Source organism: Macrosteles quadrilineatus, unplaced genomic scaffold (genome assembly GCF_028750875.1).
Source record: "Macrosteles quadrilineatus isolate MER2022 unplaced genomic scaffold, UCM_ALF_1.0 Scaffold_4__1_contigs__length_99947679, whole genome shotgun sequence".
In the NCBI taxonomy this organism is placed as follows: domain Eukaryota; kingdom Metazoa; phylum Arthropoda; class Insecta; order Hemiptera; family Cicadellidae; genus Macrosteles; species Macrosteles quadrilineatus.
The window spans coordinates 82614202-82634533 of record NW_026542597.1 but is presented as its reverse complement, the minus strand read 5'-3'; the positions used below and the strand labels follow the sequence as shown (position 1 = coordinate 82634533).

The 20332-nt window shown below is 33.4% G+C and overlaps 2 protein-coding genes across 4 annotated transcripts in view; both read right to left on the bottom strand.

Annotated features, from left to right (window-relative positions):
- Positions 1–1310: 1310 nt before the first annotated feature.
- LOC128993087 (nuclear receptor subfamily 2 group E member 1) lies at positions 1311–12198 on the bottom strand. The gene is made up of 6 exons (XM_054416844.1): positions 12195–12198; positions 6136–6276; positions 5275–5370; positions 3496–3627; positions 2582–2851; positions 1311–1504 (listed from the first exon to the last, which is right to left on the bottom strand). The coding sequence occupies exons 1-6, from the start codon at positions 12196–12198 to the stop codon at positions 1311–1313; spliced, it is 837 nt and encodes a 278-aa protein (XP_054272819.1).
- A 5856-nt stretch (positions 12199–18054) lies between these two features.
- Positions 18055–20332, bottom strand: part of LOC128993389 (GATA-binding factor A) — a 61535-nt gene continuing 59257 nt past the window's right edge. For all 3 annotated transcript variants that reach the window (XM_054417266.1, XM_054417265.1, XM_054417267.1), the window contains exon 6: positions 18055–18819. In XM_054417266.1, coding sequence (XP_054273241.1) covers positions 18554–18819 — 266 coding nt within the window. In that variant the 3' untranslated portion in view covers positions 18055–18553. The remainder of the gene's footprint in view (positions 18820–20332) is intronic.

The following is a 20332-nucleotide window of genomic DNA, read 5'->3' as shown; positions in this document are numbered from 1 at the left end:
CAATCCCTACCACCAATAAAATAGTCGGATTTGAAAACGTATCATACCAGATTGAACTATAAAAACTGGCACAACAAGCGGCAAGCGAAACAATGTCTCACGGCAGTGGCTAACCTCACACTGAAAGACTGAAACAATAGTTTGTAAACGGTGCTTTGACGAGTATACTCGTCGCTGGAAAAAGGTAGAGTTGAAGAGATTACTAGTCATCCGCAGTGAACGTGTTATAATTTATAAATTTCAAAAGGGATACTATTTGAATCTACCAAGATAAAATTAATACCAACCAATAAACATTTACTTTATTTAATACCTTCAGTGTAAGCACATTGAAATGGTAAAAACGAAAAATAAGTGTACATTGTTTAGTGATTTTACAAAACATGTTTAAAGTACACAATTTAAAACTGTTGGTTATATAACTCAATTTTTAGGTTATTTTAAAGGAAAGCCAATTGTCTAGTAAAGAATTTTTGAGAAGGAATAGAGTTTATCTGGCTTAAACCTGATTGAGCAAGAGCCCATGACTGCCAGACCTTCGTTATTTTATAAAAGCTGACACTTTCTCAGCACATTCTCAAAATTCAGTTGAGAATTATCAGCAACCATGAAGTTTAGATCTTGGTTAATTTGGCAACAAAAAGGTATCAAAGGTCTGAAATTTGCAAATAAACTTCGTTATCGTATAAAGCTTGGTTCTTTCATATTTTCTTCAGAGGAATGTTAGAAATCATTTCCTCAATTGCCATACACTTTGTGCGGGTTAAACCCTCAGCCAGACAACCCTTAAACTTAGGTATGACGAAGATTAATTTTCGTCATTTTATAAAAGTTGAAATTAATACATGTTTGGGGAGCTATCAAAAGACGTTCACTCAAAAGCCAGACACTTTCTTTAGTTTATTCATCATGCCAGAAACTTTTAAGTCTGCCGTGATAGGCTTAACTGTTACATGTAAACAGTGAATTCAGTTCCAGTTTGGAACAGGTTTCTGTGCTCTTGACTGCTCTTTGAGGAAATTAAAGAGTCTAGGGACTAATAGATACACAATGAAAGAACACAAAACTCTTCAATGAAAGAATAAGGCACTTCCATATCTCTTTCCATCCATTTCTTTTCAATCTATTTTCTGTAGAAGTCCTACATCAGAACGAAATATTGTTGTTTTCTGTTATTTTATTGTGTATCTGTTAGCCCCTGGACCGTAATGTTCTCAGGTTAGCTAGCTGAACTCTATTGCTTTTCAAAAAGTTCCTTAAAACAGTTTAGATATTTGTGGACTTATGTACATTAATGAGGCTATACGGTTTTAAATTATTGCAATAATGTCTTGCATGGCGACATTTCCGATGATGGGGTCGAGTAGTAGGGAGCGCAGTCTGGCAGCATTGATACCCTGAAGAGCTGATAACACTAGTAACAACATAGTGTAGCGGTTAACTCCGGTGTGGTGAGACAGAGCTAGCCGAGCTCGCTCGTAGTGAGTCATCAGCTGGGCTAGGTCTGCGGATGAAACATAAAGAAATTAGGTAACTTATAACATAATAAAAGGTTTTTTTAATTTTTGGCCTCGATACACCAGCAGCTGGTTTCTGTAATCTTTTTAGACAAGGGCGTTTACAGCTGGGACGCGGTATGGTTAAGTCAGCTGGAGTATGGTATACTTACCAATCAGTTTTACAATAGGCACTAAAGTAAGCTAATTTCCACACAAGAAATAGACACGTCCATTGCAACAACGCTAATATTCTTTTGCCTGGAAGATGATCAGTTTATGTGTGAAGTTGTGTGTATTTAACAGTGTTTTAATTTTCTGTATACTTTACTTACCCTGTATATTTATTAATGTTAGTGTGGTGGAATGTATTGTATGCAACTCGTCTGGGAAGTTGTTTACGGTACTTAAATAAAATCCTGCAGTGATGCTCTAATACTTTTAATACTTTTCAATGAAATGGCGACCATACAAAGTAGGTATTTTAAGCCAAGTATATTGTTAACCCCTACTTTCCAGTCATGTATTGTAATATTCTATAACTAGAGTTTCTTTTTATAAATTTAAGTCTTCTATTGAGACCCTGTCGTGACCAAACGAGCTAGTTCAAGTCTAAACTCAGTGTTTTTAAATTTTAACCTCATCCACTATTATTTAGGTTCTCGAAAATTAATTTCGTCGTGGGTGAAAAAAATGAGAGAGTAGCCTAAATTGATTAGGCAACAGAGTTAAGAACCTAGTAAAAATAGATTTGCTTTCTTTTGTCAGAAGTGAAATTATTTTATTTGAGGGATTTTTGGGATTTTCTGCCTTCTTAGGGAAAATCTGTTTTTGATTTTTTATTGTTTTAGATATTTTCTCATTGCCTTGGCGTGCGGCCTTGGGCTGCCTCATGTTAGGGTGGCGAGGACTATAATTGAGATAGGGAAGGTCAATAATCCCTTAATACCATGTGCGTTTTCAGAAAGGAAAAAATGCAATGCTGTTGAAAACCTGTAAAAAATGTGTACAGTTGAAGATTACAAGAATTCCAATAGATATTAAATCATTATTCCTTATTTTGTAGACACAGCCACAAAAGTTACCATTTTTGCAAAGCAGCAGTGTCTCGAGCAAGTTGGTTTCTATTGGGTTTAGTTTGAGATCCTGGCAGGCCATCATCAGGTGACAGACATCAGGACCACAATCAGCTGTTAAAGGAACAGACCAGCTGATGCAATGTAGTAAGAACAGCTGACTCCAGGTGTGGCACAACACCAGGTCCTGTGTGTACCTGGGCAGTGCTGACAACACAATGTTCTGTCTGGCAGAGCGAATACTCAGGAGGAATACCTGGGCTGCGTGTTCGTGCACTCCTATAGAAATAAGGTATCATTAGACGCACACTTTCTCCAAATTTATATAATTTTATTAGGAAATCACAAAATATTTAATAATTGTTACAGTGTGGGGGTTTGTGCCATTTGGTTCAGAGTGAATAGGACTATGGCATACTAAATTTCAATCAAAATTGTTATAACCGTTTTTGTGGAAAATCTGACTTTTCCGTTATTTTATGGGGTTTGCACTTTCAACTGATTGTTTCTTCAATGTATATAAATCTCAGTTTTGACTCCCAACATTGACTTTTGGTTACTGAAGTAGATGTATGTACAACCAGTTCTCGCCAATTTTCAAATAAAAAAACAGTTGAACCAACTACTTACAGTTGTATCACAGTCTAAACTCAAGTTTCTCCTTTAATTTTTGTTTGTAGATGGTTGATGGACTTTAAAAGTACTATAGCTTGCAATAGTTTACCTATGAGCTTGACTTGGTTAAAAAGTTGGGGTATTCAACAGAAATCAGTAATTTACAACAGCGCACTCTGTAGGTGGCTTACATCAACTATGTCCCGTTTGACTAAAAAACTTTAAACAACTTCAACATGAGCTCCCAATTAATTAATTTCACTGACTATATAAACTGCTTGCCAGAAGTAATAATTGAAGTTAAGTACCTGGAGTGAAGTAGTTGAGAATTGTTGATTGTCGAGGACTTCTAACAGATCTGAAGGCACTCCTGCCTGTGCTTCTCAGACTGAGAGTCTTCCTCATAGAAGATCTCCTTGGACCACGCTCCTCCTGAACAGCTGACAAAATAAACATGTTTTTAAGAGCAAAGCCCAATATATGTATTTGTTGTGTCACTCAATATGACACCTTAAACATGTTAAAAGAGTAAAAATGCATGAATGAAAAAAACCTTGTGTTGCAGAATAATTACGTTTTGACAGTGATTTAAATATTGGATCTGAAGTTTTATATTAGTAGTAGTAGACTTAGCATTGACTTTATATCTACACATTATTTTACTTTATATCTTCTACATGTGTGGATATAAAGTCAATGCTTATAGAAAAGCAGTAATAGATATCTAGGATTTGAGGTAATTGAACGGAAATTTACAATAGATGCTATATGACCTCACTTATTCATATTTCACAAATCCTCAAATTCCCTTATTTTCAAATAAAATTGTGTTAAAGCCTAAAAATGTAACACTTGAAACTCTAAAAACACTTTCTCTATAGACATAGATTCTAGAACGTTCCACTGATTTACCTCCCAAACTGAGCTTTGAAATAAGTATCAGTAATTAGAGAACAATGTTTTGTTAACTTGTAAAGAAGGTTTCCTAAAGCTAGCCGCTATTCCTGGTTATTAAATTAAACTAGTACATATGATAGCTGGGAAAAATTTGAAACCTCCTAGATATGTTAGCTGTCAGAAAATTCGAAACATTAAATTTCTCTCATACTTAATAAACTAATAAGTAATCCTTAATATCATCCATAGAGTAACTAAATACAGAAGATAGATTTATGGCTATGTACAATACCATAGCCTCCTTAACAAGGCTCCGTCCAGGTCAGCAATGTGGCAACGCCGCTCTCACAGGCACATGATAATAACAAACGTGGAAGTAGCATAGCACAGACATTCCGTATGAATGAGTGCTACAGGTGGGTTCGGTAGGACGGAACTGCGGCGTTGCCGTATTTGCCTCGCGCTGAATTTTTATTTCAGGATTAGTGTTACCTACAGTATTATTTTGAGGCTTCTGATTGGCTGAGGGAACATCTTCACCGCAACGATACGGATGATGTCAACGGCCTCGGTGGTTTAGTGGATAGAGTGTTGGGCTGATGATCCGAAGGTCCCGGGTTCGAATCCCACCCGTAGCACAATTTTTTATTGGATTTTTTTCATTATCAACAAGTTTGGTTGGTTTGGTTAGGTTATGACGGTTTAATTTTATAATTAAAACATTATGAAATTGAATTTGACCCATTTATAGTTTTATGAACAGAAATATTTTTTTAGGTTAAACCTTCATTTAACTTTTCATTGTTAGCAAGTCTGGTTAGTTTGGTTAGGTTATGATAGTTAAATCTTATAATAAAAAAATTATAAAATAGGATTTGAGGCATTTATAATTTTATTTTATGAACAGAACTATTTTTTCGATTAATAAACCTTCATTAGATTTTTTCATTGTCAGCACGTTTGGTTGGTTAGGTTATGACGGTTTAATTTCATAATAAAAAAAATATAAAATTGAATTTGAGGCATTTATAATTTTATTCTATGAACAAAAATAATTTTTCAATTACTAAACCTTTGTTATAGACAATCAGAAGCCTCCAAATGACACTGTTGGCAAAATTAATCCTGAAAAACAAATTGTGCTTCCCTCGCCGCGGCCTTGTATCAGAGGAGGTTATGACAATGCTTACCATTGCTGTTCATGTGCACCAGGTAACACCTCTGTAGTCTGCAGTGAGGACACCAATTGCGCCGGGCCTTGTCAATCACACATGTTCCTGTCCCGGCTGCATGTACATAACCTCAAACTGTCAACTGCACAAGTCATATTACGCACTATAACCTATAACACTTGAGTAAGCTCTTTACAAAGACACTATCCAATTACTTATCTATCATTAGTGATAGTTTTATAATAAAATCCCTGTTTCTGGTCCGTTCAAAAATATAAACCATTTTCTATTCATGCATGATTCTCAAGCATTATATTTACTGTATTTTCCAATCAAAGCAACGGTAGATAGTACCCTGACTGTCAGTTGAAGTCATATCATCCAAACATCATGAAGCTAATTGTCGATAACTTTTTCTGAAGCCAATAGTCTAAAAACTTTAAAAAAATTGAACTGGTGAAAAGTTTGAAACCGAATATCATTACTTAAGTCTACGATTTAATTTGTTAGCGTCTCAGATTTCTGCGTAAGAAGGGCTGGTTGGATTCTGGATAAATTCACAAAATGGGTTTGGGCTGCTTGCCCTAAAGCGTTCTGGGCTGGGCTACTTCATTTTGAAAATGCAACCAGCGTGGATAATTAAAAATTGAAAACCCGTGGACATTTTATAAAATTACGAAAAGGTGTAAAATTGTTATACTAGACAGTTTTTGATTTGTGGTATTATTGTAAAACAACCTCGGTTGATGACTTATTTTACGTCTGTTAAAGCGAAAGAAAACTTATGTCTCAAATCTTCTGGAAATGCCTCTCCTTAGATCTATCTTCAACAGAATGTAACCCTAGCAACAAGAGACGGGTGAAGTTAAGTCGAAGTACCTATGCAGGAGTAGTTGGTCCCTCGACGTACACTTCTCTTGAAGAAGCACGAACAGCCGTCGCAGCAGTAGACACCATAGTGTTTACCATAAGCTTTATCACCGCAAACTCTGCAAGATACAGGCACTGGCAATGTGCGACCTGTAGACAATATTACATTTTGTAGAACTTGTTACATAGGTACATTAAACATATTCTTTCAGAAATTAGAAGCTGACTTACACTGTCAAAGTAAACTTTCAAAAGACCTGCGAGAACTGCGAGAATATATTATGTTGAATTGGTGGAAATACTGTCCGACCGAAACGTTTTGGATTTTCTCCTCTATAAGTTCTAGCCAGGAATTGTTTTCCACATTACTCCAAGTTAGGCCATTTAGGCTGTAGCATTATTACTTAGATAACATAAATTGGCGATTGGCGGGATTTGAACGCGAGACCTTGGGGAGCGATGTTCAGTGCTCTGCCACTGGACCAGTTCCATCCCCTTGATCAACTAAATAAAGATATTTGACTGAAAGTGTAGACTTATAGACTAAGTGTAGATTTCCCTGAAGATGGTTTTCGGCAGTACATCATTCGTCATTCGTCTATTGGGTCTGATGATGATTGGAGTGTCCAATCGAAATCGATCACCACTTACCATCTTTTTTGTATATTAACCGTCTTGTGAGTAACAGTATAAGCGTAAATATATTTTTTAAGTGTTATAAAACGTTTCTTTTACTTTCCGTAAATTTAATAACACGTACAATGCTGATCAAGAAGTTATCCAACGAATACTCAAACAGAAACTGACAAGATCGTAAACATAAACAAATGATGTTACTGGTCTGAAAGTAAACTTATTTAACATTGCTAAATGGATCTATCTAAACAATAAAAATGTTGATGTTATAGGATGCGGGCCAGCTACGTTATTTGTTTATGTGTATGATCCATACCGCTATCTGTTCTTTGTGATATACAACCGAAACACAAAGACAAATTTAAAGAAAATTTTGAGTTTATTAAATTCGAGAAATTAAATTTAACCTAAATCCAGCTCTGTTATTTTTTTTAAATAAAATTATAATTTTGCCTATACATAGCATAATTAATTTAAAACTAAAATTTCTTTAAATTAAATTACGAGTTTAGTACTACAATACCTACAATGCAATGATAGTATCACAAAATCAAGACCCGGGTAATAATAAATTGAATTTTAGTGAAATAAGATTGCTTAAAGCCTGTAGATTACAGTACCTACCGTTATTATAACGAAAACTAAAATTTTTCATAATGGGTTATTTATCTAGGTTAGTTATGTATTCTTTATTAACGAAGATCCCCATTTAAATTACAATAATAAGTAGACTATTTTGTGTTTTAGGATAAGACAAAGAACTTATTATTCTTGAATAACCAACTAAATATTTCACTTAAAAAGTAAGAATATATAAACATACTACAAGTAACAACATGAACAAAATTATAAAACAATAGGCTATATTACAAAATAATAACAACAATGTCGTATACAACAATTAAACATAATAAGTAACTTAACTTCAAGGTTGTGTGCAAGTGGATCGAACAAAAAAAATAGTGGTGGATATAATAGTATACAGTTAACAATTAATTGTAGCGTATGCAAATGTTGGCTAGTACACTAACCAAAAACCTTTATTCTTAAACAGCTGATTAGCAAGTCATCTACTCGCATGATGTCATAATTTCTTATTGGTGTTGTTTTGTGTCGTTGAAAATTACAACGCATTTTCATGTTGCTTCGCGTTAGTTAGTGTTCGTTTGTGTTTATGTTGTGAGTGTTTGTTAAAAATATTCATTTATCATTCATATTTAGTATCTCGAGAAGTGTTCGTGACTGTATAGTTCACATTTATCTAAAAGGATTAGTGTCAAGTGACTTTTCCGTAATATTATTAAGGCTGATTTTCCTGTGTTGACATGCATCTTTGTTCTGATGATTCATTGCAGTAATTCTGGTTAGTATTTTCATTTAATTATATTATTTCATCAAGCTTACTTTCCGCAGAAACAAAATGGAACAAAATTTAACTATGAAATAGTACTGTAACCCCTTTTGATGTACTCTATACCGATAATATCCTAGTTTACCTTACATCGTGATCACTAAATAATAGTTCATAACAGAGTTATCATACAAATCATAGTGGTATGATTCATATAGGTAGCATATTGTATTCTGTCTTACAAAATCTTTTGTGGCCACAATTTTATTGGAACATGTTTTAGAATTATAATATTTCTATTTTACAATTTGTATTTTGTGTTATAATTTCGAGAATTCAATATGAAATAAACATATAATAAATGCCTTTTGTACACTACATGCTATGTGTAGGCCTACAGACCACATAAAATGTAGGGCTTAATAGCTTTAAGCCCAGAAATAATGAAAACTTTTCTGTTTGCAGGTTAGTGGTTGCAGTCGTACCAAAGGTAAAAATTTAAGTTTGTGTGCATGCCTTGTAGTTTTGGTTTGGACTTTCACATCGTTGGTTTCGGAATTATTCTACCTCAAAGACAGAGTATAGTTAGGGATTTTTACAATTGATTATTAGTTGGTCCTCAGCACTTTTTGCAACTTAATTAATCTTTTTTCTAATATCTGAGATAGTGGTTTAAAATTTACGTAAAATATGTACAATAACATACGTTGTGGAGATGTCTTAAGTTTATAATTTTGTTAACATCGGATCCGTCATTAATGGGACGAAAAAAGTTTTTAGTTGCAAAGTTTAGTTGATATTGAAATATGAAACATACTGGGATGTCATCTACTAAAACAGGTATGTTACATAAGTTTAAATTACTGCACATTTTCTTATTGACATTTAACTAATTATTTGTATAGGTTGGTATCATAGCCTTAGTGATAATTTATATTTAGGCTATACTAAACTTAGTAGGTATTATTATTTTCAAGCATCAAATCTTCGTAAAGCCAAATAGTATTCATGTACAATTGATTTTGTTAGGATGTTAACTCGATGTATTTAATTTAAATTCGAAGTTAAATTAACTTATTTTATTCGTAAAGCTTAAGACCGTAAAAATATGACTTGAATTACTTGATTATTGAACTAAAATACTTTTAATCATTTCGAACTTTAAACTATTTACAGCACCTAAAATAACTGTGTTGTTTTAAAACTAGGGTATTCGACTTATACTTTTGTAAAATTTTATATTATAGAGAGGAGGAATTGAACTAGACTAATTTTTGATGTAGGCTAATACAAAAGTGACTGTTTCGTAAACATTACAGTACTGGGCTATCAGCCAGCTAGTATAACACCAATATTGAAATTTGCTATTTTGAATATTTAAGTCTAAAAAATATTAAGATTAGGCTATATATATTCTATTACTAAAATATGTCACAAATACACACTATACGAAATGAAATTAAATGAATGGTTTATTGTCGTTGAAACTAAAAAGTTCATGACAATCGTCAAAATAAAAATAAAAAATCAAGATGGCTCTAGCATTAAAACTGAAATAGTCTAACTAAAACTCTAACCCAAAGTACTGTACTGTACTCTTCATGTTTGTACAGGCAAGCCTGGAGAGTAGTTTTTAAGACATGTTTGAATTTTAAAACACACCGGTTTTTGATGGAGGCAAGAAATTGTACATTTTAACACCTTGGTACTCAAAACAGTTTTGAGTGGTTGTATACTTATGCCTTAGTTTTGACAGATTATCTTTTGATCTAGTACAATAGTTGTGCACATCAGACATCTTCTTTAAGTGAGAAATGTTTTCTTTAAAAACATATAAAGATGGAAATGTAAGAGTGTTAAGACTCACAAAATGGGGCTTACAATGTGTTCTTCTATTTGCAACACAAATTAACCTCACCGCCTTCTTTTGTAAAGTAAAAAGCACCCTGTTAGCATAAAAACTGTAGGCCCACAGCGAGGTACCATAAGATAAATGGCTATGAATGTGCCCATAATATATACAAATATTACAAATACACCCTATACAATGAAGGTCTAGTTTTCCATTGTTACTTCTAGATTCAAAAGTAGGTCTAGTTCTCCGAAAGACCATACTGCTGATGTACGGTTTAGTTTGCTGACTCTTGATTCAGCAACTAGATCAGCTGTTGAATGTGTACGGTATTTCACTATTGAATCTAGTTTACACTCTTTTGACAGTATGATTGTTTTGCGTGGTTTCGTGGCGTCGCGGGTTTATTGCAACCCTTTTTTATGTGTTGAACAATTGAAATTTGACAATGTCGAATTTCAGGGATGTTTACAAACAATTTGTGTGCGTAAGAAATCCTGTTGACATTCATGTAATATTAGGCACTTTTGCCAATCGTATTTTGTTAATGATTAGAGATTATTGTAGATATTTTCCACAGTTCGCATTTTCCATTACTTAGTTTGACGGTGAAAATAAAATGTTAAGTTGAAATAATTCTTTGCTATTTTTAGAGTCTAAATTTGTACGTTTTGACACGAAAGTGATAGAAGATTTTGGATGTTCGAACCCAACGATATGGTATGTAATTATATATTTTATGTCGTAGAACGGTATGTATCGTAATCTATACTTATCTAATACGCAAGCAGGTTTTTTGTGACAATTACTACTCCGAAACTACTGAACCGATTGACATGTTTTTGGTGTCATTGGAAAGAGCGTAACGTGAAGTTGTGCAGGAAACTTTCTTTTTAGGGAAATAATTAGAGAGTGAGGCCCTGGGGTCCTTTAAAGTTTTGTATTTCTCCATAAGATTAACATGGGAAACAAACATTGTTATGAAACTCCAGCTGATGTCAGAAATGCTGTTCTGCTATTTAATTTAATTTGTTTACAAGGAGAATTGTTTCTTGGTGCCATGTGTTCAATGAATTATTATTTTACATATATTTTAAATGCAATACACTATATAAAGTGATTGTAATACAAAGAGATCTTAATTTAAATAATCAAATAAGCACGATTGAGCCTTTGCCTATATGTTTCCCGGTAAGTGTGTTTTAACTGGTTCTTATAGTATATAATAGTATCTTATAGTAAAACCAAAGTATTCTTTTCTGCATTCTCACCCCGTAGCGAAGCACGGGCACAGCAACTAGTAAGTATTAAAATGTTTAAGTGGGTTTTCTCAATCTCACTATTCTTAAATGGTAACGCAATTTGTATCAGAATACAAATGTTTGATTAGTCCAACTTATCACAAAATGTCGTCATATTTTTTCAATTAATGTTAACAAAGATCTACATAAGAACATAAGTTGTACCTCGAAGTGCCATTAATTGCTGATTGGTTAATCAGGCTATATCTTTTGTATTTAGAATGATGTAAAAGGAAACTAGAATAAGTCAAAATTAGAACACAATCCGGACTTATATTTTAGCTAGTGTTTATAGGGAAGTTAATAGCTCGAGTATTCGGGCTGTGAGTTGGTAGCAGTGTATTTAAGTGAACATTGACAGTTATTTATTTTACATTTCAACGGACAACTCCATTTTTACAGTTTTGAACAATATGAATGAACTCAAGACACCGACGAACATGCGTAAATGTATAAACCAAAATAAAATGCGTGAGGTATAGATGGCAATGACAAATGACAAATTAATTTTAGTGCGTGCAGTTGATGATAAATTTTGTAATGTGTAAATTGTGGGGTCCCCTTCTACCCTTTTCTTTGGCTTTTTTTAGTTTTGATAGCAATATTTATTAAAGGGCAGATAAGGGGATTACAATGGTCCCTAATGGGTTTCATGCAGTTTAATATTTCTCTTTCCCAAATTTTACCTTTTTTATTTAAAGTTTGGCACTTTTTGTTTTCAGCTTTTGTTTCCCGATTTTCCCTGGTTTCTGTACTAATCCAGTTGTACTATAGCCTACGTTTCTCTCCTAAAGATGTCGAAAGTCGTATAAATTTGTGTGGTAATTTTATTAATCAATTAAAATAAATTATTCTCAACTTTTCAAAATACATAGGCTTACTAACCAGAAAAAAGAAACTCACGAAGACATTTAGTAAGTTTACTCACCCATTAGTACTTCCACTGATCTGATCTCTCTGTACCTATAAACAAATAATTTTTGAACATTTTAAAAACAAAAGCCGATGTGTATGATTTTAAAAATCAGTTCAAATAAATTACCTCGCAAAATGTAATAAACTGTAGCCTAACATATGACCTAATGTTTTGACATAATCAGTTTTTCCAGGATATGGGACTGATATGAATATAAATGAAAACTTAACTATACATTTATTGCCGTAATACCATTGACTATAGGTATATTATCGTAATGAAAATACGTTAGAAGTAGATAAACTTCACCACCGTGTTAAAGTATCGGTCAGTAACCGATTTAAGAAGAGCATAGTTTAATTTTTGTTTGATGGCATTTTCTTCACTGAGTATTTTGACTACACAACGTTCCAGTAAGGGGGCTCCCCCCGTTTTCAAGTGACCTAAATGTGTGTATGTGTTATAGGCTATATTTATATCAAATAACCTTTTGGGAGTCCCCTTACCTCCCAAACGTAGTCAAAACACTTAGTAGGAAAGTTCCATCGAACTAGAAATTATATAGATACTTTGGCAAATTTAAGAACCTTCTTGGCTCTATTGAGCCAGGCTGCAAACATTTTAATTTTCATTGTTGTCCAAAAAACCATAGCAAATTGATAGGGAATATACTATTAACTATAGTATATTTTATGTGTCCAATAACTACAATTGTAGAATAAATTAAATGGAAAAATGAATCTTAAATAGTAACATTTTCCATAAGATGCTCTTTCAACTGATGTTTTCTTCGATTAAAACATGACTACAGCCGAACCACTTAAATTAAACAATTTAATTAAAAGGCCAGATTTGTTGATCCAGAATATTTGAATGTACAGTACAGTTAATTGGAATCGAAACTATAATTTGGATTAAATTATTTGCATATTAGCTGTTCATTATTTTAGGTAACAATATGATTAATAACAATAACAAAATTTGAAACCATCTGCCATTAAGCGTTGTTACCTAACATTTAGGCTAAATACTTGATAACTACTTCTGTCAGTGGTGGTTTCCAATAGTTCCTACATTCTATAGTTAAAGATACTTTAGGGAACAGCAAATTCAGTTTTCAGAAGGTTGTATAAAGTAAATTATAGTTTTCTACAACTTGAAACCTTCTTTTACTGATAATAGCAAATTCTCCAAAAAAATCTTTTAAAATCTTAGTTTTGAAAATTCATTTTCTAAAAGAAATATTGGAGAGTTGAGATACCTAGTATATAGCCCTTTGATTATAAGATCAAACCCTGTTTGAGTTTAAGTCGGTCTAACCAACCTACCCTTAAAAAAGCTAAGGCCGCTTATGATAAAAGTTCTCACCTTGTCAATCGCCCAGAAGATAGTGTATACTGTACACTGTTAGAAGGGGTCTGCTCTGAGGGGTGGGAGGGGTTGTTAAGGGTGGAATTGCTGTCTCAAGCTGTCATGATGTTTTGATTCCATTGACACAAGCAAGGCTAGTCGGTGACCAGCGAAGTCGTCAAATATTCATACTCACCTTAGCGCGGCCCTTTCGAGCGCAATTTGGCTTTTGAAGAGAATAACTCGTTAGGGGGAAAACTGTTCAAAGGGTGCTATCTTGCCTTCGTCTAGTACATCAATGAGTGTAAGGGGAAACAAAAATACAGTACTTTGTTGACGAACGACCGCTTCTGAATATACTATTAATAGGGTTTTCTCTACATGAGAATAACATGGTTATATTAAATTTACGGATTTTATAGAATTTTCCTTGTAATTGGAATTAGATATTCAACAATCCTTCATAGTCTTCGTTAACTCAACAATATACGCCTAATCAAGTCAAATTATCGTTGTTTGCTTAAATAAAAATTAATTTTTATATCAAAATGTAAAAGATATTTCAATAATACAAAATCACACTCTCACATAGTCCTGGCTCTATCGTAAAAACGATCTTGTTTATTTTTTCCCATTGATGTTTCAAGTATACCAAAAATTATTGGTTGGCCTGCCCGATTACAGTTTTTAAAAGATTCTTCGTATGAAATACACGTTTTCACCTCATGAACGAAGGTAAGGGTGGACACAACGACGCCTCCTCACCACTCACCACTCGGTGTTTATTCATAATCCCCACAGTTGTAGTTTGTAGAAGGTCTGTGTCAGTATAATGGTCTATGGTACAATACAACTCAATCGTCCCATTCAAATGTCACTGTCTAATGGACTATTCACTTATTCACTCACCGATCAAATAGATCAGCTGATCAGCTTTAAGAATCAGCTGTCTTGAATATTGTATTACGTTTTTGGTTTACTTTATACTAGCGTAATTCTACTTTTTAATGTTGAATTTGCTTTTTTAACTCTATATCTTTCATACACTTTATAAAACAATTGATTAATAATAGGGGGTTGTTTTAAATGTTAAATTTAACTAGAGGTCGTCCAGAGGTCGAAACCCCGACCAAAAATATGTAAATGTACAGACTTCACTATTTTTACCCTAAGCTGAAAATAAAACATATAATGGAATTTCTTTTTTTTCTGTTTATATTGTGTTGTTATTTCGTTACCAGCATGGCAATCCATAAGGTCTACGTTATTTTTTTTTTAAATTTAAAGTCATGTTTTGCTTATTTTTTAGCCTATTTTAATTTATGAAGGGACTCCGCACGTCCACAGGAAAATATCTTTCCAACAGTATGCGTAGATTTTCCCTGCGATGCACAAAAGGTGAGAAAAAGGGGGTTTAAAGAAACATGCTTGCCTATTAATATATAGATTTGGTTAATATACAAATTTTAATAGGGCTATAAATGTTCGCTTTATAAAATGAGTATTCCCAATTTATTTTAAAAATTTCTTCGTTCGGGGTTATTCCAATTATTTTATCTATTTTGGTAATATTTTACTGTACTTAATGATATGACGATCCGTAATTTTATCTTTTATTTTAGTTGATTTTTTACTTTATATAGTTATTTAACTGTTGAATTTTTGTTACATTTCCCTTTTATAATAGGGTTTCTAAGTATTTATAGTCTTTTTATTTCCAAGTTTATTTTAGTAAGAGTTTTTATTTGATCAAAAAAATTATTATTCCCATTTTTTTTTTAATTACTTATATTAGAGTGTCATAGTAATTGTCCAATTTAAAAAAAACAAGGACATACAGGGTGAATAAAAAGTCAAGACCCCCCCCTCTAATATTTTTCCAAGTAAATATACAGAGATATCCTTTTGGTGGTCGAGCAATCTTAGCAGGAAGTTTCATTTTATAATTTTGAAATTTTTGAGTGTCCCCCCAAAAGGGGGGATTTGGGGGGCAACTCAAATATTTTAAATGTAAACCCCCTTCAAGTGACACCTCATTTTGAAGTGTTAACAAAAAACTAAAGAATGGTGAAAACTAGAGGTCGCTATCTCTTCTCTATCCAAAATGGTAGCCCGTCAAATGTTGTGGAAAATCAACGGTAAAATTGTTAATATTGGCTGCCATTTTGGATAGAGAAGGGATAGCGAGCTCTGGTTTTCACCATTCTTTAAGTTTTTGTAAACAATTCAAAATGAGGTGTCACTTGAAGGCGAATTACATTTAAAATTTTTTAGTGTCCCCCAAAAGGGGGGATTCGGGGGACAACTAAAAATGTTTCAATAGAAACCCCCATCAAGTGACACCTCATTTTGAAGTGCTTAAACAAACTTAAAGAATGGTGAAAACCAGAGCTCGCTATCTCTTCTCTAACCAAAATGACAACCAATATTAACAATTTTATCATTGATTTTCCACAACATTTGACGGGCTACCATTTTGGATAGAGAAGAGATAGTGACCTCTAGTTTTCACCATTCTTTAAGTTTTTGTTAACACTTCAAAATGAGGTGTCACTTGAAGGGGGTTTACATTTAAAATATTTGAGTTGCCCCCCAAATCCCCCCTTTTGGGGGGACACTCAAAAATTTCAAAATGATAAAACGAAACTTCCTGCTAAGATTGCTCGACCACCAAAAGAATATCTCTATATATTTACTTGGAAAAATATAAGAGGGGGGGGTCTTGACTTTTTATTCACCCTGTACATGAAATCTGCGTTGGATTTTAATAACCTCTAATAATATAATTGTTTTTTTATCTACATGCATCATTCAGAATTTTTAATGTTGATTGTGTATTATGAAATGTTTTTTTATTATCATCTAAGTGTTACTTAGTGGTTATCATTCTTTGAATAACACTGGTTAAATTTCTGATGTTTCTTTTGCCAATAACACTGGTTAAATAGCTATCAGTTGGATAACAAATTTAGGTAAGCATGGTGAAATAAATCGTGGTTCAACTTTAATATAAGTAATTTAATAAATCTATAAATAAATATACACATAAAATGTTTTACACAAATACGGATAAAAAAGCTCTTGCATACATTTATGTACAATGATAAAACACTGGCATATTTACAACATTATTTACTAATATATACTAACATTATTTTCTAAACAAGGATCTTATTGTAAAGCTGTTCGTAAAATTCAATTACGTGCAAACATATTTACTGTATAAGTACTACTGTATTGATTTATAGACACACCTTTCAGCGTTTTAAAGCTATTAAAACATTGAAAATCCCTTAAGCAATAGGAACTTAAAAATTAAGTACTTGACATATATTTTAAACATTTTACAGTTTTGATTTTTCTTTCGTTATAACTAATGTAGTCAAACTTGTTTTCTATACAAAATATGTTTTTCGTTTCAAATTCAATGTTTTTACGCCTTTTAGCTACCATTTGTATTATAAATATATATTTAATGACTGAATAGACCATGTTTTTGTCGTACAATGGAATAAAGTTATTCCCGTTTCAAAAATTGTTTAGAAAAGTGCAAAAATTATGTGTATATTAAATTATTTCACATTAATAACTAACAAGATTCGATACCTTTACCATTTTCTTGTCAATAAATGGTCAAGCCTTCTTTAAAAATTATAACAATAAAAAGATGTGCATAGACTAGTATTATTGACTATTGGATACTGAAGTAGACTTCCCATCTATATGGACCAGCTGTAGCCATTAAAAAAAAGAACGTAGTTGTGTGAGCCAGTCACAGAATGCGCTAGTGTCAAAAATTCAAAGCTAGCATTTATCAGCTGATCATTACGAATATCTTTTGATAATGAAAAGTACAACAGCCAATTAGAAAACGATTTTACAATGTCCATATGACGTCACCACTGCAGAAGTATATACCTTAGCGTGCTTTTTATTGATTTATATCTGAACATTTTAATCGCAAGCATAATGTATAGCACAGTTTGTAAAGGGATATTTTGTCTTATCTCTTAACTATTTAAATAAAATCACAGAAATCTTGTTTAAACAACGAGCGTGATTTAAGTGCTGGAAATAATCTAAACCTATTCATAAATAAGCACGATTTATTTACTAGATAGGCTACTACAAGTAAATTACACTAGTAGTAACATATATACATTTTGTATCGCTTAGTGCTGTTTGGAAAGTAGAAAACTGATTACACTACATGAAGCAACATGTATAAATAATCAGGAAACACAGTTTGTTCCTTTTGTAGACTACTTTAACTTATTTAAAATGTTTTCAAAAACCTTAATTACAATTAAATAGTAAACTATGGACTATAGAAGAGAGTCAATTGTATAAAAAAATTAATATTTTGCTGTTAGAAAATAGAAATAAACTACTAAATTGTGAAAATAGTTTTTTTTCAAACGTTTGATTTTTAATGAAAATTAAACATTGCAAGACTAAACAATTAAATACAGTTTTTTTTTTCAATTTACTGTGTATTCAATTTTATTGAATTTTTTCTACTGCAATAAGATAAGAATTACTAAAAGGTTTAACAATCCAGTAAAATCATAGTAGTCTATGTATGAAAAGCTATAATACATATAATCGATGAACACGTATATTATCCTCTATTTCTGAAATAAGTTATAATTTCAATTGCTTACTGTTTTCAGAGTTATTTACAATCGTATGCTTTATCATTTAAAAGTACGTAATTTCATTCGTTGTCTCTTGCAAAATCTGCAGTCAACTTTAATAATACTCATGAAGTCTACGTATACTATACGATATACAAGATCGGGAAAGAATCTAAGTATATACTCGACTTTAACCGGGAGATCATCATACTACACATGATAATTTAGCAAACTGTCTTTTATTTTTCACCCATACGATGGATTTTTCACGAATCACCTCTTTTTCATTTCTTAACGACTTGTATCTCGTATAAATTTATACGATCATAATTCCACTAATAGTCTATTGCCGAACACACTTCACTGGCTTTATCACTGCTTAGTTTAGCTGGTGGCCATCAGTTTGTGCACTGTGTTGGCATGGTGATGGTGGTGGTGATGATGATAGTGGTCCGAACCGGATGATCCTCCTGGGAAGCCGAACCCTAGCTGGTGATGGTGCTGTTGCTGGAACGCCGTGTAGGGAGTGAAGTGGTCCTGGGTGTTGGAGTGTTCAGGGTAGGAGGGTTCACTCTTGACCAAGGGTAGTAGACTGGTGTGGCCCAGGTAGGGACGCTCCTCACGGTCCGAGGAGCCCTTGTGGTCTGGAACTAGAAGAGGAGATTAGAAGGGGTGTAATGTTGTGGGGGATAGAGAGGGTGTGAAATGTGAAGAGGAGTTGGTTGTAGAGGATGTAATGGGGAAAATGAATAAGAGTTGGTTGTAGAGGATGTAATGGATGAGGAGGAGGGGAATATAAGTAGAAGAGGAAGTTAGAGGGGGTGTAATGTTGTGGGGGAGGGGATGGGGAATATGAAGAGGAGTTGGTTGTAGAGGATGTAATGGAGGAGGAGGAGGGGAATAAAGGTAGAAGAGGAGGTTAGAGGGGGTGTAATGCTGTGGAGGAGGGGATGGGGAGTATGAAGAGGAGTTGGTTGTAGAGGATGTAATGGAGGAGGAGGAGGGGAATAAAGGTAGAAGAGGAGGTTAGAGGGGGTGTAATGTTGTGGGAGAGGGGATGTGTTGTGGGGGAGGGGATGGGGAATATGAAGAGGAGTTGGTTATGGAGGATGTAATTGATGAGGAGGGGAATAAAAGTAGAAGAGGAGGTTAGAGGGGGTGTAATGCTGTGGGGGAGGGGATGGGGAGTATGAAGAGGAGTTGGTTGTAGAGGATGTAATGGACGAGGAGGAGGGAAATAAAAGTAGAAGAGGAGGTTAGAGGGGGTGTAATGTTGTGGGTGAGGGGATAGGGAATATGAAGAGGAGTTGGTTGTATAGGATGTAATGGATGAGGAGGAGGGGCATAAAAGTAGAGGAGGATTAGAAAGAGGATATATAAGGAGTGGTTTGTGGAGTATGATGTGATTAACGATGCGGGGAGAGGAAGAAATAGTTGTAGATAGTTGTAAAAGGTAAGGAGGAAAGAGGCAAGATAAAGATAAGTTTGTGTTAGGAGGAGAAAGAAAGGTTATGAGGAGATTAGGATGTTGGAGGATGATGTAGTGAATACGAGAGCTTATGAGAAGTTGTACATTGTAGAGAGGAAGCTGTAAAAAATTAGGAATATTGAAGGTGATGAAATTTGTGGATAGTGAAAGAGTTATGGGATGGAAAATAATTTAAGATGAGTTCTATGTTGTAGAGGAAGATAAACTAATGACAGGAAGAAAGGGTTAAAAAGTTAATTTTTCAAAATGTCATCGGTGACGACACTTAAAATAAATAATAAAAAGAGTGGCTGTAAAATGAGGAGGCTGGCTAATGATATTAATGAGGACAAGGAAAAGGTTTAAAGGGAATTTGTGGATTGAAGAGAATAATGTTTTATTTCGCACAATTCTAAATTGTTTGGTAAAATATTGTGAAATGCGGCAAAGAAAATCTTATATTAAAACTTTAAACTCTCAATCAGCTTAACAGTAGTGCCTTCCAATTTAAAACGCAATGCTATACTGAGTAATGTTGTGGAGCTAGTTGCGAGACTATTGCAGGCGCCAGAAAATATACTCCGAGGCTACCAGATAGTGTTTAATAACAATATAATGTTTAAAACTTATATTCATTCGTTCATTATAAGATTTAAAACTGTTATTATTCTCATACAAAATTACAACGTTTTCAC